General features: G+C 58.8%; 3 protein-coding genes across 7 annotated transcripts; 2 read left to right on the forward strand and 1 right to left on the reverse strand.

Moving 5' to 3' along the window:
- The first annotated feature begins 253 nt into the window (after positions 1-253).
- Positions 254-2949, forward strand: PMF1 (polyamine modulated factor 1). 2 transcript variants are annotated; one of them, XR_012832640.1, is made up of 6 exons: positions 254-433; positions 549-654; positions 1098-1198; positions 1410-1444; positions 1947-2142; positions 2518-2949. XR_012832640.1 is itself a non-coding variant. In XM_075736966.1 (5 exons), exons 1-5 carry the CDS (start codon positions 291-293, stop codon positions 2569-2571), a joined length of 600 nt encoding a protein of 199 aa, XP_075593081.1. In that variant the 5' UTR covers positions 259-290; the 3' UTR covers positions 2572-2949. The 2 variants fall into 2 exon arrangements, 1 of the variants encoding a protein (XP_075593081.1); XM_075736966.1 differs by lacking the exon at positions 1410-1444 and having other exon boundaries at positions 259-433.
- Positions 2950-5268: 2319 nt separating this feature from the next.
- Positions 5269-6575, forward strand: BGLAP (bone gamma-carboxyglutamate protein). 4 transcript variants are annotated; one of them, XM_075737174.1, is made up of 4 exons: positions 5269-5666; positions 5947-5991; positions 6077-6143; positions 6335-6575. In XM_075737174.1, exons 1-4 carry the CDS (start codon positions 5606-5608, stop codon positions 6465-6467), a joined length of 306 nt encoding a protein of 101 aa, XP_075593289.1. In that variant the 5' UTR covers positions 5269-5605; the 3' UTR covers positions 6468-6575. The 4 variants fall into 4 exon arrangements, with proteins under 4 accessions (XP_075593289.1, XP_075593288.1, XP_075593285.1 ...); XM_075737173.1 differs by having other exon boundaries at positions 5481-5666; positions 6338-6575; XM_075737170.1 differs by lacking the exon at positions 5269-5666 and having other exon boundaries at positions 5879-6143.
- Positions 6576-7765: 1190 nt separating this feature from the next.
- Positions 7766-10066, reverse strand: PAQR6 (progestin and adipoQ receptor family member 6). The gene is given in 8 exon segments (XM_075737076.1): positions 7766-7996; positions 7999-8166; positions 8304-8448; positions 8601-8697; positions 8883-9009; positions 9097-9302; positions 9571-9698; positions 9929-10066. Coding segments are annotated over 8 exon segments (1023 nt in total). The 5' UTR covers positions 9980-10066; the 3' UTR covers positions 7766-7895.
- Positions 10067-12149: the final 2083 nt, after the last annotated feature.

Genomic DNA, 12149 nt, shown 5'->3' on the forward strand with positions numbered 1-12149 from the left:
GGGGCGGTTTATTGTACTTATCGCTCTGCTTCAGGGACTAGCTTGCTGTTTCGTGACGTGGCGGATGACGCATTTCAGCCCCTGGGATTTTATTACTTTTATTTTCATTCGCAGACCGTCGTCTTTAACGTACCAACGTCCTGGCGCGTCTCTGTGGAGAGCGGCGGGGCGGGCGCCTCCCCGCATGCGCAGTCAGCAGGGGCGGGCCCTGCGCAACCGCCAATGGGAGCGGCGCCGCGCGGCGGGGGCGGCCAATGGGAGGCGGCGGCGGGGCCGTTGGGCGGTTGGACATGGCGGCGGCGGCGGGAAGCGGTTCTGAGGAGGCTGCGGCGGGCGGTGATGGCGGCTCAACCGTACTGGCCGCGCCGGGCCGCGCCCAGGTCTTCGCCACCGTGGTGGACACTTTCCTGGAGAAGCTGGTGGCAGCTGGGAGGTGAGGAGGAGAGCGGGGTGTCTCCAGGGCGGGCCGCTGTGTGAGAGCCGGGGCCTGGCCGAGCCCCGCTGTGAGGAGGCCCCGGCCGTGACACCCCGCTCCTCCGGTTTTGCAGCTACCAGAGGTTTGCAAACTGCTACCGCTGCTTCTACAAACTACAGCCCGAGATGACCAGGAGCATTTACGATCAGTTTATATCCCAGCTGCAGGCGTCCATCAAGGTGAAAGGGGAAGCAGGCCCTGAGGGGCAGGGGCTCGGGGATGTGCTTCAAGCCCTCGGTGTAAAAGCGCTGAACACGTTGGTGTTAAGGGTAGCAAATATCTTTCTTGAATGGCAAAAACAGAAAGTGAAGACTGCTCCCCAGAGATTCTTCCAGACCTCTTTGTCTTCCCCAGAAAGAGCTGTAGAATCATAGAATCATTTAGGTTGGAAAAGACCCTTAAGATCATTGAGTCTAACCATAAACCTAATGCCGCCAACCCCACCGCTAAACCGTGTCCCCAAGCGTCACGTCTCTCTACCTCTAGGGATGGTGACTCAATACCTGGTGATTTCCAGGATGTAGCCTTCCTTGGGGGAAAAGCAAGGGCTCACAAGCAGAATGATGCCCGTGTCAGCTCAGTTTGGGTTGTGCTGAATCCCTGTGGTGTCCGTCCTTTGCAGGAGGAGATCCAGGAGGTAAAGGATGAAGGGAATCTGGAGGTGCTCTTTAATTCACTGGATAAGATCGTGGAGGAGGCAAAGAACCAGGAAGAGCCTGCGTGGTATGGAGAGTCTTGCGGGATGCAGCCTGGGAAGCGTGTATGTGTGGAGGCGTGTTGCTTCAAGGGCGAAAGGCATTTCCTGTGCAAAGTTTTTTCGTTGTGTTGAAGTGTCCTATGGGCCTTGTGCTGCAAGGGAGTTTTTTAAACCTCATTTATCTTAACAGCAACGTCACTGCGGCTAAAACATCCCATTTTATCTATGTTTCTCTAGGTCATGTATCTATGTTTCCTCAGTGCATGGAGGAGGTTAGTGCTGCTGAGACCAGAGGGGAGGTAAACTCAATTCTGAATAATTCAAAAAGCTGATGGCGTGTTTTAGCCACAGCTGCTGTTCTCAGCAGAGCTCCCATCAACACTTCTTGTTGCGATGCCTTGCTCAGGGAGTCAGCACGCACTGCAAGTTGTACGCACTGCCTTTTGTTCGCTAGTTCTTTAATCAAAACCATCATCACGATTTCTTGTTTCGGTGTTTGGGGAAGTTAATTCCATCCTGCCTGCCTCCCGGCCTCAACTAATGGCAAAGTTTTGGGAAGGAATCATCCCGTTCCCTCACGTACAGCGTTAGGGGGCTGCGTAGTGGGGTGCCTGGTAGATGTGCATCCAGGCTCGGGCAGCACCAGAGGTAAATTGTTGGAGTCAGTGAGTTGATACGTTACGGCAGCAGCTCATTTTCAATTGAGGTGCGCGAGACTAATTGCTGTGCAAGATTGTTGCTTTCTGGTTGCTTCACAACGCAGTTTGTTCCCAGGCGTCCCAGTGGGATCCCGGAAGAGGACGTTCGCAGTGCTATGGTGCCATACCTCCTTAAGCACAGGTCATACTTGCGGAAAGTCCTAAAGGAGAAGGAGGAAGAGAACAGGAAGGTAGCAGAGTCTGTGCTTACGGGGAGGAACAGGATTGCAGAGCTGCAGCAGCTGATACAAGCTCGCAAACATGCCTGGCAGGTAAAAATAAAAAAAACCCAAACAAGTAAAACCCCCTTCTCTTTGCAGCACCAGCCTGAAAGAAACACTATTCTGTGGTTTGACTAGCAAATGCTGCACTGTATTTAAACCCTCCACTTATCAAAGTCCTCACCAGGAGCCAAGTACTGCTGAAAATGGGCATTTTCACTGGACGTCTTGGGTGTTTTTCCCTGTGCACTGGGTGGGATGTTTCTGTGGGTGAGCACGTGAGATTTGTGGGTTGTATTCCGTACGTGCTGGGGACGGCAGCGTATGTGATGCTCTGTTTTATATCAGCCCGCTTTGTATCCTGAACGCTGGCATCTGTGGGGAAGAGCACTTTGCTGAATTCAGTGGTGGTGGTTTTCCTTTCAGGCAATTAGTAAAGAGCAACAAGAACTCATCATGACATTCAAGGAGCCCCAGTGAGAACACCAGGAGATTCTGCATCTTTCACTGGGGGAGTTTATCCTTGTCTCAGAAGCGCTGACAACGTGGTGGGAAGCGGGACTCTGCACGTGGCGTATACAAAGCACGCAAACTCGCGTTCGTCTTGTCAGGCCAGAAGAAACTTGCAGTGGGACTGAAAAGCTCCCAGACTTGTACAATTTGATCAAAGTTTGTGAAGAAATAAACAAGAACACATCAGGATCTTTGGAAATAAGTGACAATTTCCTATTCCCTGCTCAGCTCAACAGGGAGGAGAATCCTATAGATCTGACAGCCAGAGCATGTCTGTACAGTTGCACACTTCTTTAGCACAGTGATGGGTGTGATTTGAGCTTACTAAAGCTAAATTTGTGGCCTATTTCAGATGTGTATTAGAGAAAAAGTGGTGCTTTATGCTGTGCACAGGAACGAGGAGCCAGGGAGCTGTAGCACACAATACCGTGGAGTGTAAATAGCCGCCTCGGACTCTTCCACCACATTTTTGCAGTGTTCATTTTCAGTATCCCTGTCTTTAAACAATTGTCCACCCATGTCCCATCAGAACAGACGTGTCAGCAGCTGCTTTATCACATCAAATTCCTCATTGCCATTTATTCTGGGGATGTGCCGTCCGTGTGTGTGTGGAGACGAGCAGAGGTTAGGATGGCCCTGCCTTGGCTTTGTGGGCTCGTGGCAAAGGGATTTAATGTTTTCCTGTGACACCTCCGTGTTGACTCCTGGAACCAAACTGGGTTTGGTTTTACCCATCCGGTGGTGGTCTCTACCGTCTCATCAGAAGTTTGCTGGCCAGGGAAGCAAGACTCGCTGGAGTCTGCCTGCCGGGGTGTTAGCGAAGCCCTGCAAGTGAGGTGTATCTTCAAAATGAAGGAAAGGTCCTTCCTCTGGGCTGGGCAGGTGAGGAGGAGAGTCTTAGCGAGCCTGACGAGGACTGATTGTGAGTCCGTTTCCAACAGACACCAGACCTGCCGAGGGCCTGTGGTCATCCTCACCTGTTGTGCATGCCGTCCCAAGGAGCGGCTGTGCCCTGTGTGGTGGGGAAATACTAATTCTGAGAACAATGGTGGCCATTTCCACCCAGAGCTAGCCTCTGTTTTCAATTAAAGGCAGCCAGAGCCTGCGATTGACTGACTTAGGCATATTTTCCTTCTGTCGTAAACAAGACTTCCCTCGCTGCATTATAATCTAAGTAAATTGGAGCTGTTGTTCCCCCGGTCTTGGCTCCCGCTGTGTGCGCTTGGCCTGCATACTCTATATTTTATGGGTTTGTTTGACAAAGGCTCTGGCTTCAGCATTTCTCTCCTCCTCCGCCCCAAAGCCTCCGGTTCCGCTTTTCAAGACAGGGATGGATTTATAGGATCTGATAGTCTGGAGAGTGGTCAGGATCCCAAAGAGGAATGTCACCCCAGGCGGCCCTGGGAGCTCCCACTGCTTGGAGCCCTCCTGGAGTTAACTAGGAGCAAACTCTGGAGGTGGGTGAGCACTCTGAGCACAGCTGGGGTCTTGTAGAGAGTAGGAAGTAAAAGGATGGAGGAACAAGAGATTCTACTTCTCCAGCTGCTCCCCTTCACCTCTGCTCGGTGCCTGAACCATGCCAGCAGCACGCTTTGTTCTTGCAAAGCCCTGTTTTGGGGTTTTAAGAAGTTCTGAGGTGCTGTTTCTGGGAACAGGCGCTGCCTGGGGCCCCAGCCCTGACAGGCAGCATCTGTCCGTGGGATGCGGCATGGGAGAGCTGGGGAGACCGAGGGAAAGGGCACCTGCTCGCCCTCACCCGCTGGGTCGTGGCAGTCAGCCACGGGGCAGACAGCGATGCCATGGAAGGAGCACACGCCGGTCCCCGAGGCAAAAATTGGCCAACAAGCCTCCATTGGCCCTGTGTGGAGAGGAGAACCCCACGGGTTTCATAGAATCCTAGAATGGTTTGGGTTGGAAGGGACCTCAAAGGTCATCTAGTTCCAACCCCCTGCTGCGGGCAGGGACACCCTCCTACCAGTTTTGGCAGGAAACTTTCCTAACCAGTACAGGTTAGGGGTTGACCTGCTGGGAAGCAGCGCTGCGGAGAAGGACCTGGGAGTCCTGGTGGACAACAAGCTCTCCATGAGCCAGCAGCATGCCCGCGTGGCCGAGAAGGCCAGTGGTATCCTGGGGCGCATTGAGAAGAGCGTGGCCAGCAGGTGGAGGGAGGTTCTCCTCTACTCTGCCCTGGTGAGGCCACAGCTGGAGTTGTGTGTCCAGTTCTGGGCTCCCCGGTTCCAGACAGACAGGGAACTACTGGAGAGAGTCCAGTTGGGGGCTATGAGGATGATGAGGGACCTGGAGCATCTCTGGAATGAGGAGAGGCTGAGAGAGCTGGGTCTGTTCAGTCTGGAGAAGGCTGAGAGGGGATCTGATCAAAGCTTCTAAATATGGAAAGGGTGGGCATCTAGAGGAAGGGGCCAGACTCTTCTCAGTGGTGCCCAGTGACAGGACACGGGGCAACGGGCACAAACTGGAACACGGGAAGTTCCATCTGAACACGAGGAGAAGCTTCTTCCCTCTGAGGGTGACCGAGCGCTGGGACAGGCTGCCCAGAGAGGTTGTGGAGTCTCCTTCTCTGGAGAGATTCCAAACCCGCCTGGATGTGACCCTGTGAAACCTGCTTGAGGTGATCCTGCTTTAGCAGGGGGGTTGGATCTCCAGAGGTCCCTTCCAACCCCGACCAGTCTGGGATTCTGTGATCCCAGTTAGGCGCTGGGGGACTGGGTGCTGCCAGGCCGGCAGGGTTGGGCCCACCAGCAAATCTCCACTGGCTCAGGACCACGTTTTCCCCCTGTGGGCTCTGGCTGGTCACAGGGGAACCAAGTTCATCCCAAACCACAATTGCTGCCTGTGCTGGCGGCTCCCAGCCCCAGCGGATGTGCCGGAAATAACCCTGGCGGGGCCGCAGGGCCCCTCCTTGACGGCGGTCGCAGCACCCTATAAATCCGCTCGGGGACCAGGAGTTGCACCGAGCACGGTGCCCGTGCAGAGAGGCACGATGAAGCACCTCATCCTGCTGACCCTCCTGGCTCTCCTCACCCTTGGCCTCTGCCGCAGAGGTACGTGGTGTCCGGGGGGTGCGGGGTGGAACCGTGCCCCAGGAAGGGCTCTGCTGTGAGCTGAAGGGAGCGAAAGGGCTCAGAGGGAGATTTGCTGAGCCTTGGGGTGGAGGGTGCAGGGGGACAGGGCTCAGGACACCCCTGGCCAGGTTGAGGGGGGGTCTGGGTGAGGAGCCGGGGGGGGTGGATGGGATGGGACCCCCAGAAGGAGGAGCAGGGTGAGGGCACAGCCTGCACGGGGCCTTCCCGAGCCCTCTGACCGCTCCGTGCCATGCCTCAGCTGCCGACCGCTCCATCAGCGCGGACGACTCGCCCAGCTCCGAAGGTGAGTGTCTGTGGCCCGATTCGGCCCTGCTGTCCTGGGGACGGGGGCACCCGGCTCTCCCTCACCCCTGCTAATGTCCCCGCAGCCTTCGTCTCCAAACGCGCCAGTGCCGAGGTGGTGCGGAGGCACAAGAGGAATTACATCTATGACAGGTAGTGCTTGACCCCATCGGGCCAGGGACCGCGTCTCCTGGGTGGCACCGAGGGGGGCACGCGTTCCCCATCCAGCACGTACCATGAAACCCTGTTTTCCGGAGGGGACGCGCTGGCTGGGCCCTTCCCCAGGAGCCTCCAGCCCCAACGGGGACCCTCCAGCATCCTCTGTCTTCCTCGTCTGTCCCCAGCAGCGTCTACGGTGTCGTGCGGGACCCGTTGGAGGCCAAGCGCGAGGTGTGCGAGCTCAACCCTAGCTGCGATGAGCTGGCCGACCACATCGGCTTCCAGGAGGCGTACCGGCGCTTCTATGGCCCCGTCTAACCCCCCCCAGCTGTGCTGCGGCGCTGCAGGTGCTGGATCTGAGCTCAGAGCACACCCACCCCCCAGCAGCCCTCCTTTTACACCCCTTTCTGTTAACCGTGGAAAGAAATAAATGCACAAATGGTATCGCCAGCTCCTTCCTAATCCGAGGGCGTGGGATGGGTGTGAGACTGCAGCAGAAGGACCCGGTGACACCCCCACGGGGCTGAGCACCCCAGGCCTCTTCGTCCCTCTCCCAAGGCCCAGAGGCTCCACGGCAGCGCAGCATCCATCACCATCCGGTGCCGGTCCCTGACAACGATGAGCCCAGCGCTTGCACCACCATTATTCCAGTTTAATTTAAAGCTGCTTGTCCCGAGTGTTGGGTTATAAGGTGGCAGCGGGGCCGCTCCATGTGCCCCCCAGTAGCAGGGTTTCCTTAGCAGAACACCATTTCATTAATGCCGGGGTTCAGGGGGAGACGGGGAGGGGGGATTAGGACCCTAGTCGTATGCGTGGTGCTCTGCCTGGCCACAGCCGTGGCATCCCATCCCTTCCTGCACACCAGCATGCACGCGTATACACACCCCCACCTCGTGTTGGGGGGCTGCTGGGCTCTGTCTCTCCTATCCCCCCCCCCGAACCACCTGCTGCGTTGTTGCTGGGTGCCCACACAGGGTAACAGCTCTCCTCTGCCCCAAATTCATCTCCCGTGCAGCCCTGGCCACAGCTCCTGGGGTCCCACGGCACAGGACCCCTGGTCCGTGCAGCCTGGCTCAGCCAGGGCTCTGGGGCCAACTCCATGCCAGGCGCTGACCCCTGCTCCCACCAAGCACGGCCTTTGCCAGCCCCCTGCACCCTCCCCTCGCGCCCAGATCCCTCCGCTCTGCCTCCAGCCCCAGCCCTGCAGCCCTCGGTTGCACCCAGTGCCTGACGCTCAGCGCTGGCTGTGCTGCAGCGAGACTGTGCACCATGCTGCAGCAGGGCTGTGCACCGTGCAACCCCTGTAGGGCTGTCACAGTCCTGGCTACACACACAGACACAGACGCGTCCCCAAGGTCACCACGCTGAACTTGCTGGGAAAGGGGCCGGTGTGGTGGGCCATGGATTTGGGGGTCCCATGCCCTGGGGCTGAAGCTGGGTGCCTCTGCGCAGGGCTGCTGCATGGGTTAGGTGCAACGTAAGTGCACTACAGGGCCCTTCCTGCAGTGATGAGTACGATTAGCCAGATTTAAAAGGTGGGGAAACTGAGGCATTGCGGGGGGGGGGCGGAGCTTGGCTGGCTGCAGAGGGACCAGGGCAGGGGGACACATCTCATGACACCCCAAGACGCCCAAGAGCAGGACCCAGGTGTCTGAGCCCCTCATCCTCGTCTCCCCACACTTGGAGAGGGGAGCGCTGGGGGTGGCAGGACACCTGGGGTCCCACAGACCCTGCAATCCTGCAGTGTCACAGGTCCCTCCAGTGCCCAGCCTGGGTGGGGACACTTGGGGGGCTGACAGAGCTGCCGGGTGCCCGGGGCAAGGCAGCAGTGAAGGCACCGATGATGGGGCATTGCCCAGAAGGGCCAGTCCGGCAGTGCCAAAGGTGCCAAGGAGCCCGGTGGTGGGCAGGCGGCCCCGCAGCCAAGCCCAGCGTGAGCCCACGTCACAGAGGATGGCCTCCAGCTGGAAGTGAGTGCCCAGCACGGCACAGATGTGGAAGAGCTGGTGGCTGTGTCCTTCCGGGGGTGAGAGGCCAGCGTCACCCCTGGGTGCTGGGGCTCTTTGCCCAGCTCCTGCTGCAAGGGGTTGCTTTGGGGGGGGGTGCAGGGGACCGGAGCCGCCGCACTGGGAGCAACTGGGGGCTGCTGCTTACCAAGGTAGTCAAAGCGGCCAGGTGCCAGGCGCTCAGGCAGGTGGGACGCGAAGAGGAAGCCGGTGAGCAGCGCGAAGAGGAGGTGGTAGCAGTACCCGGCCATGGCCTCGTTCCAGGCACCGTTACTCCAGAAGCAGAGGAGGAGCTGTGGGGAGGTGGGTGAGCAGCGGTGAGGGGGACCGGGATGGGGGGGGGAGACAGACAATGGATGACGGATGAGGGGGACCACCCCTGGAAGCACCCTAGGACCCCCATGGTGGTGGCACCCCACCCCTGCCCCGGGACACCCTGACTCACCCGGTAGAAGAGCGGGATGTTGTCGTAGAGGAAGGGGTACATGAACGCTGCCAACCGCAGCACCTTGCTCAGCCGGGGACACTCCAGCTCAGGGAAGCTGCGCAGGGCAGGGAGGGAGCACGGACCCCTGTCAGCCCCCACAGCGAGGACCCTGGCTTTGGGCCAGACCCACTGCTTGTCTCCCCCAGAGACACTCTGCAGATCCCCAAAGCTGAGAAGGAGGAAACCTCCAGCCCCAGTTTCCATCCAGTTGCAACACTGGCGCTTTTACCCAAAACATACCGGGAGTAGCAGGAGAGGCCGGTGCAGACAAAGGAGTTAAAAGCAGCCGCGGGGACAAAGTAACGGTGCAAAACGCTGCTGACCCAGTGGTCTGGCATTGCGTAGGCGCCATAGGCAAACGCACAGCCTGCGGGAGAAATGCAGCATCATGGGGCCGGTGACTCCCGGTCGCTGTCCCTGCCCCCCGTCCCCGTCCCTCTCTGCAGTGGCTCACCCAGGCTGTAGAGGCTGAGCACGCCATAGTCACAGAAGTAGCAGATATGGCGGGCGCGCACCGACATGGAGCTGAAGGTGTGGGCACAGCCAGAGACGAAGGGGTAGAGGCAGACGAGCAGCAGGTAGGTGAGCAGGGGCCAGTGGTAGGGCTCCTGGCAGAAGTCCAGCGAGGATGAGAGCACCAGGAAGCGCCAGACAAAATACCTGTGGGTGCCCCATGTGTTGCGGTGAGCTCCAGCCCTGCTCCTATCCCCATCCCTGCCTCTGTGCACATCCCCATCCTTGTCCCCGTCCCCATGCTTGTCCCCATCTCTGTCCCCATCTCCACACCTGTCCCTGCCCCCATTCCCACTGCCATCCTTTCATCATTCCCACCCTTGTCCCTGTCCCCATTCTTGTCTCTACCCTGTATCCCCATGCCCATCACCATTCCCACACACATCCTCATCTCTGTCCCTGTCCCCATCCCCACCAGGTCGGTAGGAAGTGTGTCCAGATGTTGACTGTCTCGTTAGTCATCTGGAAGGAGCTGAGGACACAGTCAAGGGCTGAGCTCTTGGGGTGCCGGTACCCTGACATGATCCCATCTTCCCAGAAGATCTGTGGGGACAGCAGGACAGGTCAGGGGACACACCAGGGTGAGTGGGGCAGCCCCACAGAGCTGCTCTGGCCTCGTGGTGGGTGGGGAAACTGAGGCAGGATGGGCTGGGAGCATCTCGCCAGCTGGAGCAAGGTCAGGTGGGTAGCCCAGGTCATTTTCCCACCTTGGATGAGGGAAACTGGGAGAGAAACCTGTGGGCAGAGACCCACCATCACCCAGCCACACGTACCTGAGGCACCTGATGTACCCTGAAGATCTGCGGTAGCTTTATTGTCAGCATGGCGGGGCCGTGTTGGACTAGTGGTGTTGGAGCACTGGGCCGCAGCCCATGCCCTGCGGAGATGGGACAGAGCCCACCGGGGGATGGGGCTGCAGGAGCCGGGACAGCCGCCCCCAGGTTGGCTCTTGGATTAGATCAGCGGCTTTTCCCAGGGATGCGCTCAGAAAAGGCTGCGGTCCGTTTGACTCCTCCAGAGAGCCACAGCGGGGTGGGGGGGCGGGGGGTGTGTGTCTCTAAGCAGGGTCAGACCAGGGTGAGCACGATGGGACCATGGGTGGGGGCTAGCAGCAGTCGGGAGGTGGGGGCTGCAGCAAAGAGCCAGATCCTGCCTTCATCCCCTGGCCCACCACACTCCCCCTCCCCGTGGAGGCTCCCGACTCCATTTACCCACTCTGGGGATGTCCCTGGCTTAGGACCATGCCATCATGGGGCGGGGGGAAAGCCCCCTGGATGCCCTGCGGGCCCCCCGAGTCCTGGCTCAGCCAGAGAGGTTGTGTTAACGCAGGGGCCAGAATGAAGCAGGACACCGACCTCAGCGGTTGGGGAAGGGTTTCCCCAGTGGGGAAACTGAGGAACGGCACAGAGAAAGCAGCCCAGCAGCATGAGCTGAGTCCTGAGTGTCCCCCACCCACCACCCCCCCCAGCCCAAAACTCACCCAGTGGTTTAGAAGGGGGGGGAGAAAAAGGAAAAAAACCCAAAACAACCCAAAAGCGTCCAGGGACACCACCCGCCACTCTGCGTGGAGCAGGAGAGTGGAGCCGGCAAGGAGCCTTGGCGGGATGGTGGGTGATGCTGTGCCGGGTGTCCTCTCCTCCAGCTGCCTCGCGCAGCCCGCTCCTCGCCACTGCGGGCCGGGGCGGGGGGGGGGTGTCTCGATCACACCACTGCTGCTTGTTGCCCTTCTCTCCGGGCGCATTCCTGGGCTGTAGCAGTGGAAAGCGGCCAGGCGCTATGTTGAGGCCTTGCGCGGCTAGATGAGCCCACGGGCCCAATGTGAGTGGTGCTGTGCGTGGGGGTCAGAGGGAGGTTTGAGGGCAGGGAAGGCTTTTGGGGCTGGCACCTTTGGCCTGGGAGCAGGGGCTCGACATTTCCAGTTTGGAGGATTTACAAAAGTTTTGGTCGCGAGTGACGTGAGGTGCTATGTTGAGGCCTTGCTCGGCTAGGCGAGCCCACAGCCCCAATGTGATTGTGTATATTGAAGTAGCATTTGGAAAAGTTTCTCCATAAAAACTTCTTCTCTATTGTTGTTTTTTCTGTTTTGCTTTAGGAGCAAATCTTTACAACTGTGTGCTGGGGCTGGGCAGCCCAGGTGGGTGTGATGAGGATGGGGGCTGGACTTAGTTCTTAAAAGGGATGCAGGTGCTGAAGGGTCAGAGCTGTCCTTTCTGTACACACTAGGGTTTAGCAGGGGGTTCTTCCAAGGACCATTTCCTGAGGACTTCTGCTGGGTTCACTCACGCCACTTCTGAGAACTTACGTGTCTGGATAGAACTGTTGGAGGAACAGAGACAGGTAGGAAACTGTTATATATTAAGGAGAGACCGCAGCCCCAATGAGACTGGGGCTGTGCGAGGGCTGCTGAGGTTTGAGGTTTGAGGGCAGGGAAGGCCTTTTAGGGCTGGCCCCTTTGTCCTGGGAGCAGGGGCTGGACGTTTAAAGTTTGGAGTCTGGCGGCTGATTTTGGGCGCGAGGGACGTCAGGCGCTATGTCGAGGCCTTGCGCGGCTAGGCGAGCCCGCAGGCCCACTGTGAGTGGTGCTGTGCGTGGGGGTCAGAGGGAGGTTTGAGGGCAGGGAAGGCTTTTAGGGCTGGCCCCTTTTGCCTGGGAGCAGGGGCTGGACGTTTAAAGTTTGGAGTCTGGCGGCTGATTTTGGGCGCGAGGGACGTCAGGCGCTATGTCGAGGCCTTGCGCGGCTAGGCGAGCCCGCAGGCCCACTGTGAGTGGTGCTGTGCGTGGGGGTCAGAGGGAGGTTTGAGGGCAGGGAAGGCTTTTGGGGCTGGCCCCTTTTTCCTGGGAGCAGGGGCTGGACGTTTAAAGTTTGGAGTCTGGCGGCTGATTTTGGGCGCGAGGGACGTCAGGCGCTATGTCGAGGCCTTGCGCGGCTAGGCGAGCCCGCAGGCCCACTGTGAGTGGTGCTGTGCGTGGGGGTCAGAGGGAGGTTTGAGGGCA

The sequence above is a fragment of the Balearica regulorum genome, chromosome 28 (assembly GCF_011004875.1).
Source record: "Balearica regulorum gibbericeps isolate bBalReg1 chromosome 28, bBalReg1.pri, whole genome shotgun sequence".
NCBI classification, from domain to species: Eukaryota; Metazoa; Chordata; class Aves; order Gruiformes; family Gruidae; genus Balearica; species Balearica regulorum.